This window comes from Oryctolagus cuniculus, chromosome 2 (genome assembly GCF_964237555.1).
Source record: "Oryctolagus cuniculus chromosome 2, mOryCun1.1, whole genome shotgun sequence".
In the NCBI taxonomy this organism is placed as follows: Eukaryota; Metazoa; Chordata; class Mammalia; order Lagomorpha; family Leporidae; genus Oryctolagus; species Oryctolagus cuniculus.
The window spans coordinates 64,462,334-64,482,527 of NC_091433.1; the positions used below are offsets into that span (position 1 = coordinate 64,462,334).

General features: G+C 38.6%; 1 protein-coding gene across 13 annotated transcripts in view; it reads left to right on the forward strand.

Moving 5' to 3' along the window:
• Positions 1-20,194, forward strand: part of TENM3 (teneurin transmembrane protein 3) — a 650,972-nt gene that overhangs the window by 450,172 nt on the left and 180,606 nt on the right. For all 13 annotated transcript variants that reach the window (XM_070068317.1, XM_051842575.2, XM_070068314.1 and 10 more), the window contains one exon: positions 7,876-8,113. In XM_070068317.1, coding sequence (XP_069924418.1) covers positions 7,876-8,113 — 238 coding nt within the window. The remainder of the gene's footprint in view (positions 1-7,875; positions 8,114-20,194) is intronic.

Consider the following 20,194-nt stretch of genomic DNA (forward strand, 5'->3'; position numbering starts at 1 on the left):
GAGGCTCAGAGCGATTCCACAGCTTATTCCAGAAAATACCCCGTGCAAAATAAATATCCCCTATTTGCTGTCATTTGTCCCTGTGGCGCCTTTCAGTTCCCGGATTCGTGCAGCCGAGCTGCCATCCAGGACAAGCTATCCGAAGTTGCTGCTCTTCCCCTTGCAGAGCTCCGTTCACGTGCCTGCCTTTTATGTGGAACTGGGAATCTGTAAGCTGCTTAAAGTGGAAGCTGCCCTGTTACCCATGAGCTTCCGTCGTTCCTCGTCCTTCCATGGTCTAGCAGTCAACACGCCTTCTTCAGTGCATCCCTCCATGCAGGTTATTAACTCGCACTAATGGGTTTACCTTGAGAACTGACACCCTTCAGTGACACTGTTGAGGAGCTGAGGGCTTTGATGGCAAAAGGTGCAGCAAAATAACCAGACTTTTGTTTATCTGATGAATGTGATTAATACAACATATGATGTGAGCTGAAACAAATACTCACTATAAATGTTGTTTACCTTGTCACAATAAGCCAACAGCTGTAAGGCTTTCATTAAAACTGTATCAGCAGTAGGAACCTGAAGGCAAGAGCAAACTGAGGAAAGGCATTGATTGTGAGTAGTCATTTCTAGTAAATATGGTACCAGGAATTTTACTTTTCATAACCTGTATCTTTTCCAAAATATCTAATTAGGAGCATTTCTCATTGTGATCTTTAAATCACAAGAAAACCATGCTATGGTGAAATATATAATAATATTTTAATATATTGTTTCATGTCTTATAGGTTGTATTTTATTATTTGTGCATCTTAAAATGGTGAATTTTAGGGGCAGAAATTGTCACACAGCAGGTTAAGGTCCCATTTGGGATGCCCACATCTTACATAAGTTCAAGTCTCAGCTGCTCTGCTTCCATCGAGCTTCCTGCTAAAGCATCTCAAGAGGCAGCAGGTGATGGCTCAGGTAATGGGGTCCCTGCCAAACAGGGTGTAATTCTCAGCCTCCTGTCTTTGTCCTGGCCCAGCCCTCGCCCAGCCCTCGCCCAGCCCTGGCCATTGTGGGCATTTGGCAAGAGAGCATGCAGATGGAAGATACCCCACATGCTCTCTCGAATGCTTGCTCACTCGTTCTCTCTGTCTCTCTCCCTCTCCCTCTCCCTCTCCCTCTCTGCTTTTCAACTCAAATGAAAACATATAAACATTTAGAAAAGGTAAGTTTAAAATATCAGAACATTTGCTACTGTTCCAAAAAATGTTCCTAAAAACAAATACCTGGGGTGGATGACATGGTACCTTGTCTGACTGAAGTGACCCCGCAGTTACAGAAATGGCATCTGTCAATCAGTACAACTTAAGAGTCTTCGAAGTATGGTGCTTAGTGAAGATAATAAGAAATTCTAGTGATTTCCTGCCTTTCAGGATTAAGAATTTCCTTGGTGAAATGACATGTTTGCAAATTACCTTACAGTTAAAGGCCATATGGGCAAACTACACTTTCTGCTTCTTCAACAAGCTCTCATTGAATTTTTCACAAATCTTCACTCATTCAGCACATTTATTGAATATCTATTCTTGCATGATCCTTAGGAGTCAAAGGTGAATTGGATTGGATCCTGCCCATAGAAATCTTAGTAGGAGATGCAGACCTACAAAATTAACTGTATGCATGTGGTAAAGAAAGAACTTGAATAGAGCCGTGAAAGCTCAACAGAGAAAATGGTTGGAGAAGACTCAGAAAAGAGAAAATGGTTTTACCCGAAGGGAACAGAAGAGGTGTCCTCTTTCTTAGAGATGGAAATCAGTAGCAGTTGAATATAGAAAGGAGGAAATTCTTTCCAGATAGGAGCCACGAAGTAGAAATCTGTAGGGCATGTCCCAGCCATAACAAGCTTGACCGGGACAAAGAAGCTGTGAAGATGATGTATGTGGAATATTTTGCAAAAGTATGTATTTGGGCTATTGACCAGAGGTAATATTTACCTTTTGAGTTCATGTTATGCTTCATAGGCGCCAGGAAGCCATAAGTTTCTTGGAGAAAGACATGTTCAGAACTATTGTGGCAGGAACATTAAACCTGAAGACTATGTGAGGTCTGATTGTCCCGTCACTCAAAGTCATTTTATCCAAAACTTTTTCTCACATCTGTGCAAAGCTCGTCTCAGTGGATTAGCTTAAAGCAGTAAGGCCAGAGTTGCTGTTGCAGGTGTTCTTGCATGGACCTGCCCACCTGTGTTAGATTCTTTTTTTTTTTTTTTTTTTTTTTTTTTTTTTTTTTTTTAAGATTTATTTGTTCATTTCAAAGAGTTACAGAGAGACAGAGACAAAGGGGGATCTTCCATTCACTGGTTCATTCCTCAAATGGCCACAATGGCCAGTGCTGGGCTGATCCCAAACCAGGAGCCTGGAGCTTCTTCTGGGTCTCCCATGAAGTGTAGGGGCCCACCTTGAGCCATCTGCTGCTGCTTTCCCAGGCACATTAGCCGGGAGCTGCATCATAAGTGGAGCATCCAGGATTCTAACCAGTGCCTATATGGGATGCTGGCACTGCAGGCAGTGAGTGGCTTTACCCACTACACCACAGCTCCGGCCTCTGTGTTAGGTTCTTAAACATTTATAGGCTTCAAATCCGTACCTTGTCCTTTGTTTCCTTGTGTCCATTTTGAACCTTGGTTATAAAAATTGCCTTGGACATTCAGTTGTTCTTCACATGAGGATTCTCCATGCCAGTTAATAGTTCCAGTTTTCTTAAGTAGACTTTCTGACTTTAAAAATACTCTGAATCATGGAACAGCTCATGTTCTCCTTTTTGTAATGAAAACTGGAAAGTGCAGCCAAATTTGTATCTGTCTTTAAAAGTATATAAAAATGGGGTGAGCATTCGGCACAGTCAAGATGCTGCTTAAGACACGTACATCCTGTAACAGAGTGCCTAGGTTTGAGTCCTGGCTCCACTCTGAATCCTAGCTTACTGCTACTTGGGTTCCTGTCACCCATCTGGGAAACCCCTAGCTCCTGGCTTTGCGCTGGCTGTTGTGATCATTTCAGAAATAAACTGATACATGGAAGACCTCTTTCTTTGCCTTTGAAAGAAACATGTATGAAACTATACAGCAGGTATTGGGTCTACTAACCTTAAACTTGGCTTTTTTTTTTTTAATCATCCCTACCTTTGTTTTGCTTTAACACAATCTTCTGGCTGTATTTAATTTTATTTTACCTTGTTAGACTTCATATATTATAATATCTCTAATAAATTATTGTAGATACGTATGCTACCCACTTCCTATGTCCTAAAACCCAGATGTCTAGAACTAGTGCAAACCCCTAACTAAATCCTTCAGAATTTAGATTTCTTGCCAGCTACCCTATTTCATTCTGCAGTGTTTCTATTTCACTAAATTTTAGATTGCACCTAACTCTCATCATCGGGCTTTGTTTTATTGGTAGGCTTCTTGACTCTGTAGTCAAATTAAAAGAGGTTTCAGAAGACAGACTATGCTGATGAAGCAGCTTGGGTAGACTACTGAGAAGAGCATGGATCTTTGCATGTGTCTCATACTTTGGAGGTTCTCTATAAATACCTGCCAAAGAAAAGAGTGAACCTACGGAAAGCCACAGCTACACATTTTGAACCCTTACATAAAAATTTTTCCCAGGATTTGTCTTTTCATTGGTTTTGAGGAGAAGTTCTCTAAGTTCATCAACCTGAAATTGATGATAATGAGCCTTCAAAAATCATTTAATTTTCCATAATAATCTGTATTTCCATAATGCTTTCTTTCATCATGAATACAGTACTTGGTCACCTTAGCATATCCCTGGACCATAAAGTTTAGATAAATATGGAGTGACTGGCTAAATACATGAATGAATGAATGAATGAATGAGTAGTGGATTTCATTGAATCCTTAGAATTAGACTAAGACCCACTCGGGGCAATATTTCCCACATTGGAAATGAAAAATCTGAGGCTCACTGCCGTGATGGCTGACCAGAGTGAGGATTCAAATTGAGTATTCTGCAGATAGGCCCTTGGTGCTGTGGTAAGACACCACTTGCGACACTCACATCCTATAACAGAGCCTAGGTTTGAACCCCAGGTCTGCTTCTCATTCCAGCTTCCTGCTGATGGCACGTGCTGGGAAGCAGCAGGTGGTGGTTCCAGGAGTTGTGTGTCTGCCACTCACATTGGAGAACCAGACTGAAGTTCTAGCTCTTGGCTTCAGCCTAACTCAACTCCAGCTATCCTAGGCATTCAGGGAATAAACCAGCTAATGGAAGATAGCGTGCTTGCCTGCTCACTCCCTCTCTTTCTCTCTGCTTTTCAGATCAATTTTTAAAAATTTATTATTCTGACTTCTAATATACTGCTGTTTCCTCTCGGTAGTATAACATCTAATTGTTTAATTTCTTCTATATATAGAATATAAAATCATTCTTTAATGGCATCATACCTAAAAGCATAGAGTCATCTGGCCCATCCTTCTACTTCTTTTTAGGCATAGTCTTGTTATTTTTACTTTTGAAATGTTTCTGCCATTTCTGGTTCCCTTCTATTAGCACCGACCTCATCCAGGCCCTCGTAACTGCAAATTTGTGTCTTAACTATCAGCAGTTTCTTGAAAGACATTCTTAGAGATTCTAATCATATACATTGGTGCTGAAGAAGACAGCACCAATTAATTATATGATACCTGAATAATAAATCTTAGATGGCTTTTGTGCTGTGAGTGTCTTTCTCCTAACACAGAACTGTTGAGGGCACTTCCAAATTTCGTGGAAAATGGTATTTATCTTGGTGCAGAAACTTTGGGAAATCCATGCATAGTTTTTTTGTTTTTTCATATTTTACATTTTCAGTGAACTTTTTGAAGACCCTTCATGTGTTGTATGTCAACATTGCCATTTCCTCAAAAGCTTACATCAGTGTACCTGAGATTTAAGCATTCATAATTTATCACAGACAAAGCAGTGAACCAAAGAGGTTTTCTGCAGTTTCTGGTATGGGTAAGTGCAAGACTAGAGGCTGAACAAGGAGTAGCTGTTTTCATATGCTAAAGGGTTATCTCTGCTCCTCCCCATTTCCAGAGAGAAGTTATTAGTTGGTAAACAATATGATATGACCACTAGAGTCCATTAGAAACATCCAATAATTACTGATGTCATGAAAGGGGAGGAGTTTTTTTTTTATTATTATTATCATACCCTGTGAAGAAGCTTAATAATATATATTCAAACTGTTACATACCATGACTGTGTTAGGCTGTGTTATTTGGCTAAATAATCACTGCTGGAGTTCACATTGTAGATGAAAGATACTTCCTATGTTTCCTATTCTCTCTTTTTTAAAAGATTTAATTTATTTATTTAAAAATCAGAGTTACACAGACAGAGAAGGAGAGGCAGAGAAAGAGAGGTCTTCCATCTGCTGGTTCACTCCCCAAGTGGCTGCAATGGCTGGAACATCACGGATCTCAAGCCACCACACAGGTGCAGGGTCCCAAGGACTTGGGCCAGCCTCTACAAGCAGAGAGCTTGATTGGAAGTGGAGCTGCTGAGACTTGAACTGGCATCCATATGAGATGCCAGCACTGCAGGCAGTGGCTTTACCCACTATGCCACGGCACCGTCCCCTCTTATTCTCTCTTTTTTTTTTTAACTTTTATTTAATGAATATAAATTTCCAAAGTACAGCTTATGGATTACAATGGCTTCCTCCCCATAACGTCCCTCCCACCGGCAACCCTCCCCTTTCCCACTCCCTCTCCCCTTTCCCACTCCCTCTCCCCTTCCATTCACATCAAGATTCATTTTCGTTTCTCTTTATATATAGAAGATCAGTTTAGCATATATTAAGTAAAAATTTCAACAGTTTGCACCCACATAGACACAAAATGAAAAATACTGTTTGAGTACTAGTTATAGCATTAAATCACAATGTACAGCACATTAAGGACAGAGATCCTTGTTGACTTAACAAATTGACACTCTTGTTTATGGCATCAGTAATCACCCTAGGCTCTTGTCATGAGTTGCCATGGCCATGGAAGCCTTTTGAGTTCACCAACTCTGATTATATTTAGACAAGGTCGTAGTCAGAGTGGAAGTTCTCTCCTTCCTTCAGAGAAAGGTACCTCCTTCTTTGATGACCTGTTCTTTTCACTGGGATCTCACTCGGGAGATCTTTCATTGAGGTATTTTTTGTTTGTTTGTTTGTTTGTTTTTGCCAGAGTGTTTTGGCTTTCCATGCCTGTAATACTCTCATGGGCTTTTCAGCCAGATCCGCGTGCCTTAAGGGCTGATTCTGAGGCCAGAGTGCTGTTTAGGACATCTGCCATTCTATGGCTCTTATCTCTCTCTCTCTCTCTTTTTTTTTTTTTTTTTTTTTTTTTTTTTGACAGGCAGAGTGGACAGTGAGAGAGAGAGTCAGAGAGGAAGGTCTTCCTTTTGCCATTGGTTCACCCTCCAATGGCCGCCGCGGCCAGCGCACTGCAGCTGGCACACCGCGCTGAACCGATGGCAGGAGCCAGGTACTTTTCCTGGTCTCCCATGGGGTGCAGGGCCCAAGCACTTGGGCCATCCTCCACTGCACTCCCAGGCCACAGCAGAGAGCTGGCCTGGAAGAGGGGCAACTGGGACAGAATCCGGCGCCCCGACCGGGACTAGAACCCGGTGTGCCAGCACCATAAGGCGGAGGATTAGCCTAGTGAGCCGCGGCGCCTGCCGGCTCTTTTTCTTTTAATATGTGCATTTGTATTAATAGCATGATTTAATATATCACTTTAAATTATATTGCATTTTGAACTACATTTAGTCAAAAGTTGACATCTTATGTGTGTATGGCCATAATACATTTAGGATTAAATGAAGGAGTCATCTCTCTGTTTGATAGAATGTAATATTTGTAAATTTTAGCATATCCAAATATAGGCACTAAGATTGAAAAGTAGATCTCAGATGTTGCATTAGTTTGTGAATTTTAACTTATAGCTTACTAGCTTTAGGGGATTTTCTGTGGTTACAGCATAGTGCCATGGTCACATCTTGAAGTTGCTGGATCCTGTATGATTGCAGTTTAGAACAAAATATTTGTAGCACTGACATAGTGGCATGAGTTTCTCTGGTCACCTATGACTTCCTTCAAAATGTAGTTATATACTGCTTACTGTGAAATTGGAAAATCTGTTCTGTGTGTGTTCTAATGGATGTAACGGTCATTAAGTATATGAGTCTTCTGACGTTGTAATCAGATGTGATTCAGTCTGTTAAGTATCCATGAAACAACATCTGCTTCACAGAGTGACCTTCTGCTAGAGAATACTTAGCGTCTATTAGTAGATCATAGTGCAGATCTGCCTTATTTGAAATGCACTAAACTGGAGTAGTCTACTGCTGTTTAGCAACTAGCTTGTAATAATTTATTGCAGTTAAATAAAGCTTAAAAAAACTCCATTAAATAATTATAGGGATTATATGCATTTCTAAAACCTTTGTGTTCTACTGAAATTACCCATTTAATTTCAGGGTTGGTTTGTTAAAAAAAGCTGAAATCTAAAGGCGCATTAGGGGAGCTGTCAGATGCTGTTTTCTGTAGGTGTTAATAAAACCAGATGAAAAAAAAAACTGAAACAAATTAAAACCGAAAGCAATTTTGCCATCTGTTGTATATTAATTAGAACTTTGTGTATCAAGGGTAAACTTGCTTTTAGAGAATGTCACTGAACACCCGCTTAATAGAATAATATGCAAATTTATTAGTTTATGGGTTATATACAGTTTTTAATTCTAATTCATCTCCAGCAGACCCCCAAGAAATCGGTAGTATATATAGACATGCACATACACGTAAATATATATAATGAGTTTTCTTTCTTTTCTTTTTTTCCAGAGCAACCTGCAAACAACCAAGGCCAGTCTACCCTGCAGCCTTTGCCACCTTCCCATAAGCAGCACTCTGCACAGCACCATCCATCCATCACTTCTCTCAATAGGAACTCCCTGACCAATAGAAGGAACCAGAGTCCGGCCCCGCCGGCTGCTTTGCCCGCCGAGCTGCAAACCACACCCGAGTCCGTCCAGCTGCAGGACAGCTGGGTCCTTGGCAGTAATGTACCACTGGAAAGCAGGTAAGTTTTATATAGATGTGGCTTTCAGATCATTGTACCTGCACAGAGACTGCGTATTTTGCAGCAGTCAACAAACCATAATTTTTTAATACCTAAAATTTAAAAATAAAAGTGTCCAACCCTTTTCTTACTAAGAGATTTGCCATACTTCTGCATTTTGTCTTCTCTAAGATCAGTTACAGATTGTTGATAATTTTTTAGTTTACTGAGCCAATGAACTTTCCCATTCTTTTCACACAACTTGTTCCCTATGGAAAATGAGAGTAAGTAACTTTAGTTAAACTTTTACTTACTACTGTTTTTTTTTTTTTTAACTTTTCTACAATTTAGCAGCAACGTGGAAGAAAAGGAAGGAGGTGAAAATGGGATTCTCAGTCCCATGTAGCTTGATTCAGTGAACGTGTTTAGCTACTACTTGTGTTAGATTTTCCATACTTTCTCAGATTGTATTTTGTCCCTTATGTCAAAAAATCAGTGGTCTCCCAAGTATAATGCTTTAGCCCAAGTCAGACGACCATTTGTTAAGAATATTTTAATCTCTTGCAATATGAGGGAGATGGGACCATTCCTTCCAGGATTCTTTCCAAGATACTCTGTCCATGCTCAGGCAATTCTTTTAGGAAATTCATCCTGACAATGTACTGAAATTTCCATTGTGTGATGATGACCTGTAGTGCTAGCAATCCGGAGCTGTGCAAAGCAGTTTTGTCCCTACTTCCGTGTGATGGTCCCCAGGCTTCTCAGTCTTGCAGGGTTCTCAACAGCTGATGGTCTTCTCTGTATGTGGAGTGTTTCAGTGAGGTGCTTAACTTGTGGCTTATAGCATAGGCTAGCTCACAGGTGGTAATCTGCTCATACTGAAGTGTAGATAAGAAAAGTCTATCCTGAGCTTATGCATTTCACTATTAAGTGTCTACTGGTACATAGCATTTCTCTGTACTGAACTTCAACAGTCAGTGTCGCTTAATACTATGAATTGCAAAAGCAAAGAGTAATAATAACTTATTGGTCTTGTGTTAATAGAGACTTTACAGCGAAGTTTTCCCTATACTCCTGTTATTTATTTCTTCACTACCCTAAGCTTCCATTAAGTTCTGGGAAGGATCATTATCTTAGAAAACCCTGCAAATAGAGGCCTCTGAACCCCCTGAGAAAATGTGTCCCTGCAGTGTCCTACCTTTTCGAGCCTCTGCCTGGCTCCAGCATTTAAATTGGCTGCTGGATGAAGGAATGTCTCACAATGAATAAATTGCTGTTTCTTGCCATTAGATGTATGATCTAAACCAGTTCTGCCCTGAGGATGAGCTAGCAGGAGGTCCTCACAGTTAGTTGTCAACAATAAAAATCTTTCTGTCTTTTTTTTCATTCTTGACCTAAGAACAAGGGTCCAGAGAACTCTTAGCTTTTTATCTATAGTGTCAGCCAAGAGCAGTTGAGTTTTATTGTTTATTTTGTATTATTGAACACTCTTGTGAGAGAGATTAGAAAGAGAAAGAACAGAAAAAGTAGGCAAACAGCAGATTTCTCTTCACTTAAGACAAAATTCATGTATCAGATTCTTCCGCCTGAGGTTATTAGCACAGAGCTAAATTTACCCTATGTAATTAATTAGCAGCCCCTGAACAACTAATCAACACTGATTCACTATTGTCACTTGGAAAAATTTTATTAGGAAAAAAGTAATTTTCCAGTTGAGTCATCAAATTGAATATGGATAATTGCATTGTAGTTAACATTAATTGTTTTGACAAATATTTATGAAATATGTCATGTTAAATCATCAGAAATGTGTTTAATTTTAGAGATGTGTAGCACAAAAGCTTCAAATACTGTCAACACTCCGGAGAGTTAGTGTTCTATGAAGCCATGTCTTGTGTTAAAGAATTTAGAATGATTCTGAAAAAGATGTGTCCTTGCTATTCCTCTTTTTGTTTGGTTGGTGAGAGGGTAAGAAAAGAAAGAGGCTAGTTAGAACATAATCTGTTATAGGCATCTGTGAAATTATGGCTGCTTTCTCTGTATTCAGACCATATGAGAGATCACTCCCAGGGAGAGTAGTTCCTGAGATTTTCTTCCATTTCAAAGCAGAACCATTCATGAACCATCACTGGAACTACATTCCATAGTTTAAAGAATTGACATAGGAAGAAAATCAACCAGTTGATATTATCTCAGTAATAGATGCAAACAATAATGAATCATGCTAACAAATTTAATCTGTAGTATAGTTTTCTCATTGCTTTCTCCCTATCCAGTGTTCACATCTTAACAGAGCTGCTGATCAAAAGAAATGGTATTTCAACTTGCAGATACCCAGTGTTTCCACCTAAGCGGTGATGTGAAAATTTCACACTGTACTACTGTGGTTTCTTTAATAGTCTCACTTGGCTGGAACTCTTGAGGTGAAGAACCAGTCTTATTTATCATTGATTTTTCCTTTTTTAGTTAAGACTCCCTGTTGAGTATGATTCTCAGACTCAGTTTCAGCTATATTAACAACTTTATCCAGACTTGTGTCTGCCTTTAACTATTTTTTACTCTAGTGTATGGTTTCACTCTTGGCAATTATTTAAATTTATGCATATTCTCTCTTTACTAATTCTCACTTTTCTGAAACTGTCATTTAGAAGTTATTAGCTATAAAGTATAAAATGAATTTATGTGTAGATGAGATTCTAGATTTTTTGTCTCTTCCCCTTTCAACACATACTGATAAGTTACAAAATGGCCTTGTAATAACCCATGAAAATCTCAGTAGTAACTGAATCACTGGAGAAGGCATTAAAGCTTTCTATCTTGTCCTAGACATTTCAGTATAACTTTGATTTTTATTTATTGGAAAGCATTGTTTTCATGAGGCAGTTACCTGCTTTCATAAAGGTGTTTATTTCCTCTCTCTAATGAATTTAACATTTGCTACTGCTGCAAACAATCAATATTGTATACTCTCCATTCCTACTCAGTAAATAGAATAGTTGTGGTCCATCCAGTGAGCTTTGGATCTTTTGGAGTCACATCAAGACCCAAATAAGTATTTGCAGCTTGTAAATATATTCTTACTATCTTATCATTTTCTACAAAGTTAGTGCCTATAAGCCAAGTACCTGCTTACAACTTTTCTTACAATTCCTTTTCTTTGAGCTCATTATTTCTTATACTTCAGGTAATTTGCTTTTAGGGCATTTGATAGCCTAAGTGGTCCTTTGTTTGTTTTATACTTCAGCTGTTTCAGTGTGTATAACACTTGCTGCAAGAATACCGAGCAGCTGAAGCAAAGCTTAGAATTGACCTATTACAGCAGCAGCATTGAAAGGTAATAGTACAGTAGCTCCCATTGAGAAGCCCTGACCTTCAGCAATTGTAAAGTTAATTGCCTGCAGATTTCTCATTTATATATGTGAATTAAGTAGCTCAGTAGTTACCTATTAGATGTTAACAAAATGGTTCATTTGTAGCCATTTAATAAATGATTTATTAAAGACTTGTTTTATTATGAAGTCTACTTTGGCATTGATAGTTCATTAGTTATGTTCCCATAGCTTTTACCTTGCAGTTCAGTAATGTTTTGCTAATTATTAATGTATGAAATTGCGTATTGAATTACCTCTTTATTAGTGCATTTTAAATTTAAATATCAAGATGTCCTGGGTTGCTTTAATATGAGATCTATTGCTACATCTTTTAAAAAATAGAATACTTAAACAGAAGTATTGTTTATTAAGCTATTATCCTTACTCGGTTTAGGTAGGGAAAGGCAAGAAGATCATACAAACACAAGGTCTGAGTCAACCTTGCCTGCAAGAAGTATAGGTAGCCTTCCACACACTGTGGCCTTGGTCACCATAGGAGTAGTTTTCCAGGTGAAAAAAGAGGGAACATAAATTGAAGACAGAAAAGTGAATGAAATTCTATTCAAGAGATTTAAGTATTGAAATGTAAAACATATATTCATAAAAATGTGAAACAAAGATAAAATCTCATCATACATTACTCAAAAATTGAACATTATAATTTGGGTTTACAAGACCATTCTCTCACACTGATGTAGAAGCCCCTTTATAAGAAATTTTGACATAAAGATTCAGAGATAGTTATTAAGATAAATGAAAGCAAAATCATGATTTCTTTATAAAACATTTATCTGTATTTGGAAGTCAGAGTGAAAGAGAGAGATCTTCCATCTTCTGATTCACTAAGCATGTGGCCAAAATGGCCAAGCTGAAGCCAGGAGCGCAGAACTCTGTCCAGTTTCCCACTTGGGTGGCAGCAGCCCAAACACTTGGGCCGTCTTCCACTGCCTTCCCTGGCAGAAGCTGGATCTCTGTCTCTTTTTAAAGATTTATTTATTTACTTGAAAGTCAGAGTTACACAAAGAGAGAAGGAGAGGTAGAGAGAGAGAGGTCTTCGATCTGCTGGTTCACTCCCCAGATAGCCACATCGGCTGGGGCTGTGCCAGTCTGAAGCCAGGAGCCAGGAGCTTCTTCTGGGTCTCCCACATGGGTGCAGGGGCCCAAGCACTTGGGCCATCTTCTACTGCTTTCCCAGGCCATAGCAGAGAGCTGGATCGGAAGTGGAGCAGCCACGTCTCAAACCAGCGCCCATATGGGATGCCAGCACTTCAGCGGCAGCTTTACCCTCTACACCATAGCGCCAGCCCCATGGATGAGCTGGATCTTAAGCAGAGCACCTGGGACTGGAACAGAGCTCTTTTCTTTCCAAATAATAAGAAAAGCATTTATTGTGTATATAAGTAAATTTATAATACACTAATACATAAATAAATGTATATAATTTATTTGTATGTTTTGAATAGGCCAAGCATAAACTTAAACTGTGATTAATTTTACCAGAAAAAAATTTCTTGTTTTTTTTTTCTATTCTTGCCACTGAAGAGAAAGAAGGTGGGTCTTTGTAAATAGGAACTCCAAGTCCATTAATTTTTTGTTCTTGAAAGAAAAAAAAGACTTCTTCAGATAGTAATTAAATAGTAACTGTTCAATGCGTGAAACCTTTAGTTAACACTGAAGAGGTAAATGTTTGGAATGAATCAGTAGAAGTCTTCACAGATGCATTGTCTCCACATCAGTCAGAAGTTAAGTGCCTGTTTTATATAATGTATTGAAAGTTTTAGGCATCATTTGTGCTTGAGGAAGAGATTTACAATAGAGTAGCACTGTTACTTTGTTTAACTGGAGTGAGCAGTTAAGACACCAACACAATAGGCATTAATCATTTGTGAAAAAAAAATCATTTGTCATAGACTTTCAGTGATTTTTAAAAGTGTAATTTCAATAAATTGCAAATACTGTGTATTCTCATAATCTTTGGTTTTGTATAACCAGTAATCTGTATAAATATACATATGGGGTCACCTTAATTTCCATGATCCCTAGGAAAGTGAATCCATAATTCTAACACGTTTCTAGTCATTTTTCTGTGAGTATGATCAAAGCAGAAGGTCGTCTGTGCCTTTACCCTGGTCATAGTTAATGGCTGTGATTTAATCAGTATCTTCTGAACGTGACCTCTTCACTTGGAAGCACCTCTCTGCCTGTTCCTCAGCAGCTGTTTTGTGGGACTTTAATTAGAAATCATTTTATCTCTCACTAATATTGCCTGGGAAAATACGTCTCAGTCCCCTTTACATAATATGTGTGTCTGCCTACATTAGAACATATGTACACATGGATCTTTTATCTGTATTCATTACTGCTATCTGTGACTTTTTATCTTTTTGTGAAATTAATTTTTGTTCAATTTTAAAATTAGGTTTTTCTCTGGACTCTCATATTGTGGTTTTGTCACCAATTGATATATGCCCTAAGATGATAACTTAGCTTTTCCTGCAATTCTTCATTTTTTTTTGACATACCTTTTCCCATTTTCTTTCTTTCTCCTTTAATTTCAAACCTCAGGTAAAGCATGTTTTCTGTTACACCACTCTCAGAACTTTCTTCTTAGCCTGTAGGCTTAAATTCTTGAACATGCAATCAGCCAACTAAGCTTAATAAATTCTATTTGATAACCTCCCTGATTCTGCCAGGACCCTCTTTGTGAGTTCTCAGCATCTTACCTCCTGTTTGGACCCTTTTAAGTGCTACTGCGGGGGCTTACCTTGTTCCGGGTGCAGCCTGCACAAGTACAGTGTTGCTGCTTTCTGGTCATGGTGTACTGGAAGATGCACTGGTTTGGGAGACAGCTGTCAGTTAAAAATCTCAGCATCCTACTGGCTGTGTAACCTTTGCCATGGTGCTCATACATTCTTAGCCTCTTTCACAAAATGGGATGGATAATCCTGCACAAGGATTTTATAAGGATTCATTGAAATATCATATGTAAAATTTCTTATACTATGTGTTTAAGAGAAAAAATGGTTAATTTATACTTTACAGTGGAAAATGACAACTGCTCAAGCAATAAACACTTGCTTAAGACAGTGACAGCTGCTAAGAGTTTCAGTTTTGGTTCAGTTTGTGAACAATTGGGTATATTTTGCAACTTTGGAGATATTTTATTAGTAAGCTTAGTCACTAAATCCTAAAGTTAGTTACAGTGACTTCCTGGAGGAGAAACACTGTGAGTTAAAAAATTTAGAGATCGAGATCAGGCATGTTAAATTTCACTTGGGACACCTGTTTCTCATATTCGGATGAGTAGTTCAAGTCTTGGTTCTACTTTTGGTTCTAGCTTCCTGCTAAAGTGTACCCTGGGAGGCAGTTGATGATGGGTCAAGTACTTGGGTCCCTGCCACCCATGGGAGAGACCTGGATTGAGTTCTGTGCTCCTGGCTTCAGCCTGGCCCAAGCCTGGCTGTTGGGGATATTTGGAGAATGAGCCAGTGAGTGGAATATCTTTCTATCTCTCTCTCCCTTTCAAATAAAGTAGAAAAAATGGGAAAAAATACCTTTTAAAGAAAGGATTTATTTTTGAAAATATAGCATTGATAAGATGGGGAAGAAATTAACTGAGGTGGTGGGAGCGTAGTAGTAATTCATAAAACCAAGCTTGAATGCATGAGTTCCTCTGTTACCAGATACTACTAAAGTTTTACAGTAGGCCAAGATGAAAAATTCAGTTCTATTATAGAGGACCTAGAAATATGATGACTGCTTTTGACAAAAATGTACTGTATTCTAGAAAAAATCTTGGAAATCAAATTAATCTTAAAAATCATCTAATAGTTCCTTCTTTTTAAATTTTTTATAAAGATTTACTTACTTGTTCATTTGAAAAATACTGAGAGAGAGAGATATCTTCCATCTCCTATTCACTCCTCAAATGGCCACAATAGTGGGGCCAGGCCAGGCTGAAGCCAGGAACCCAGAATTCCATGTGGCACCTAAATGGGGTGCCGGTGATCCATACAGCAGCCCAACCCACTGTACCACAACACCGGCCCTTAATATTGCCTTCTTTTTTGAAATTTGGGAATCTGCCTTCAGTCATATGACTAGTTAGGGGCAACACTCAGTCTGATCTCAGGTCCCAAATTCTAAATGACCTTTTTTCTAGGAATGATACCAGAATTTGTTTTTTTATGACAGAAGAAAAGAAACTCAACCCCAAAATATATGTATTTCATACATTTTAAATGCTACACTTGTATTATTTTGTGCATAAATTTGTGCATATTATGCATCTATAAATGAAAAATTGAAAGGATGCAATAAGCATTTTTACAGTTTGATTGTACTTCCCTTAATTCATCTAAAATTTAAGCATTAAACATAATGTATAATTATTAAACATATGTGAACTTTATGCATATATTCATTATGCTGTGAACATTTTTCAGTCCTATCTAAATTTTCAAGATCATGACGCAGCTCATTCCAGAATATGTGAAAATCTTGAAGCACATACAAACTTCCAAACTAGGCAAAAGGTCAGGTGTTACCGTCAGCTCCTGTACTGGGTGGAATTCTCACCCTTCTCTCCCATGACTTATTTGCCATTGGTGACTTTCCAGCAGGAGAGCTGAGTGTGGCCTTCACTGTCACCAGTGTACTCAAGACTGTGAAAATGTCATGTCAGTGCAGCTTTCAAGACAGAGAAATAAAAGTTTGAATACTTCCTATGACTGGTTTTAACTCTGTAGGAGTGAAGGTACATTCCTCAAGTGGGAACTATATAAGTTTGGAGCCAGAAAACCTGGTTTTCCCTCCATATAACCTTTAGCAAGTTGATTAAGTCTTAATTTTTCTTATCTTTAAACAAGTAGATTTTTTGGAAAAGATTGATTTATTTATGTGAAAGGCAGAGTTACAGAGAGACAGAATCAGAGAGAGAGAGAGAGGTCTTCCATTCACTGGTTCACTCCCCAGATGGCAGCACCAGCCAGAGCTGAGCCAATCCGAAGTTGGGAGCCTACGAGCTTCTTCTGGGACTCCCATGCAGATGCAAGGGCTCAAGCACTAGGGCCCCTTCTGCTGCTTTACTGGGCTATAGCAGAGAGCAGAGAGTTAGATCAGAAGTGGGAACTCGAACCAGCACCCATATGGGATGCTGGCCCTGTAGGCAGCAGCTTTTCCTGCTACACCACAGTGCCCACAATTAGATTTATAACATACACACATACTGCAGGAGTTTTGTGAAATTTAAATTCAATTATGTTTTGGTAGGATACATGTTAAGTAGGGGCTCAATAAACTTTATTCAAAACCCTTTCCATTCTTCAGACTGATGTTTTCTGTATTATTTAATCATCTACTACTTGTTGGCTACCACATAGACATCAGCTTAGTGATTAGGTGGGAGACCCTCAGCACAGTGATTCTCTTATTCTCCATAAACTTACACTGGTATCTGAACTTGTTCTCTTTATCTAGCTCAGGACTTTACTGGCCAACAGTAATTAATAGAATTAATAATTAAATAGATTAACTTCTTGTCCAAATAACATATAATAACTTTAAGATGTTCTTTGTTATTTCCATTTTAATTTAACATTTTTAGTATGTAATAACTACTAACAATCAGTGTCATTGATATATTAAAATATGTAAGAAAATAACTAATATCGCTGCATATTTTGATGCCATGGCTATACCATTAAACTAATAGAAAATGTAACAAAGACTGTTAAACTATTTTTAGCCTTCTTAATAATGGTAAAAATAAATACTATATATTTAATCTAGTTGTTCAGTTCTTACCATTCCCAAATCAAAACCATTACATGATTTGGTGCTTGACTATAGATATGCTCAGTTAAAACTAGTCACTGTGGAAGTATGTTGCTTCAGGGTGTAGCTGTATACATTTCACAGAGCTGTGGTTGTACTCGGGATTTAGGTAAGACCCTCACTTACTTGAGACTGTGGAAAGGCAGTATAAAAGATGGTGAAGACGTAGTGGAATGCTCCCCGTCACCTTAACAGTGTAGAATTTTACCTCTCAGTCCTCAGAGATTAGTTAACACATGACATTGCACTACGAACATGTTTTCCTATTTAGTATAATTACAAATTGATACAGCAGCAGTTGCTGAAATGTATGCCTACTAAGATTCATATTATTATAGTTTTTATGTAAAATATTAAAATAGTTTTTGTCTCGAACCATTTTTTGTACAATTACTAATAGCGCATATTAATTCAGGTTGCAGCAGTGAAATGTATCTTGTTTATAAGCTTTTCATTTAGACACTTTTCTTGCTGGGATCACCTCCTAGTGTGAAAGTTGTCCAAAGATAATAGCACATCAATTCCAAAGTGTAATAGATTTGAGACCCCAACATGCTATCAGCATGAAGAAGCCGTTTATCAGTCTCACTAACTCACTGTGTCACAGTGAGAATTAGTACATATTTGTTCTTTTGTTTTCACATCAAAAGATATTTCAATTCTAATGTTGATTGCTTACTTGGGGGGCGTGTTTAATTTTCTTACTTAAAGTATATTTTAATACATATTAAAATTTTATGTAATTATAAAAATACACTATAATTGGGCATCTAAAATATTCCTTTTATTGCATCTTATGTATAGTATATGACTTACTGTAAGATATTTATAATTAAATTGGTAGTGATGATTCTATCAGAAACAAATGAATCAATTCATTTTGAACTCTGCCCAAATTTTTGAAAATTTGCACACATAGGCACATTTTTGGGATCAGCCTCTTTCAAAATGAACAGAAATTAGATGACCAAAATACAAAGAGAAAAATAATAAATTTTAGTGTATCATTGACTCACTACTATTATGCTTTATTATTTCTACCATTTCATGTTTGTTTATTTTTATTTTTTTTTATTTATTTGATAGAGTTAGATATTGAGAGAGAGAGAGACTGAGAGAAAGGTCTTCCTTCCGTTGGTTCACCCCCCAAATGGCTGCTGCAGCCGGCACACTGCGCCAATCTGAAACCAGGAGCCAGGTACTTCTCCTGGCTTCTCCCATGGGGTGCAGGGCCCAAGCACTTGGGCCATCCTACACTGCACTCCCAGGCCACAGCAGAGAGCTGGCCTGGAAGAGGGGCAACCAGGACTACAACCGGGCGCCCATATCCATTTCATGTTTGTAACCAAGCCTTGAGAAGAGCCTTTTCAGCTTTTAGATCCTGCTTGCTAATTTTTATTCTTAGTTACATCTTTTGTCAGGTACTATCCTACTTCACTGGTTATTGAAGAATGTGGTTAAACATTAGATTTTCTAATACCTTTTAACTTTTCTCTCACCAGTTAAATACTCTTTTGGTTCCTTTGCTCACATTTTCAAGTAAGTTTTGTTTAAGTTTTATTTATTTACTTGCAAGGCAGATTGATAGAGAAAGAGAGGCAGAGACAGATTTTTCATCTGCTGGTTCAGTTTGCAAATGTCTGCAAAGGCATAGCTGGGCAGGCCGAAGGCAGGATCCAGGAACTCCAGCGGGTCTCCCAGCCGGGTGCAGGGGTCCAAGCACTTGGGTCATCTTGTACTGCTGTCCCAAGTGCATTAGCAGGGAGCTAAATCAGAAGTGGAGGAAGTGGGACTTGAAGCCACACCCACAATGCAGGCATTGCAGGCAGCAGCTTAACCTGCTGCACCACAACACTGGCTCCCATGTTTTCAAACAATTCTGGGGGTATGGAAACATTTCCTGTGTAACTGTAGTAAGAATGCAGAGCGGGATTTTTTTTTCCATTTATGTTGGTGTTCTGCTCTCCTGTATCACAGTAGGAGAGTTTGTTTCTCGTCCTGTTGTTTCACAGAACAGGAGCTACTCCTGCCGCCACCTTCGCCAGAGCCTGTAGTGTCGGTCATGCGGCCAGCAGTGGGCATGTCGCCTTGGTTGCCAGTGCTCTTTCCTCATCAGTTTCAAAAATGGGGGAAAGTTAGGGAGAAGGCACATTGTGCAGGACATAATTTTTTATTTCATTTTCTTCTTCTCAAAATAACATATATAAAGGGGTAGGGAGATTATTAGTGAGCGTGTCTAGAACTGAGCTTTCTGGAAGAGTATGTTCTAGTAGACAGAAGGATTTGCGGTAGCCATTTCTTCTTTGATACATTAATTAGATATACTTGCTTAGATATAACTGCTGTACCAAATGCCCTGCCTTCATTGTTATTTTCTAAAGCACATCATTTTATTTTTTTTAAGAGTTATGTATTTATTTGAAAAGCAAAGTGACACAGAGAGAGATGGACAGACAGACAAATCTTCCATCATCTGGCTCACTCCCCACATGGCCACAAAGGCCCGAGCTAGTCCAGGTGGAAGCCAGGATGCCAGAACCCCATCCATATCTCCCTCGTGGGTGGCAGGGGCCCAAATCCTTGAACTTCCACTGCCTTCCCAAGGAGATTAGCAAGAAGGCTGATGGGAAGCAGAGCAGCTAGGACTCAGAGCAGTGCTCATATGGGATGCCAGTCACCCAGGGGGTAGTTTAGCCCACTGCACCACAGTGCCAGCCCCAAAAGCACATTATTTAAGTAAACAGATTTTTTTTTTCAGTCTTTTAACCAGTTTCAAACACAATGCTAAATATACACTTAGCAAATAAAATAGTTGGCTTTGGAGCTTGAAGTTGAAACTCTGGTTCTAAGAATTCTGAAGACTATAATAAGCATACGTTTTAAGTGAAGTAGTTAA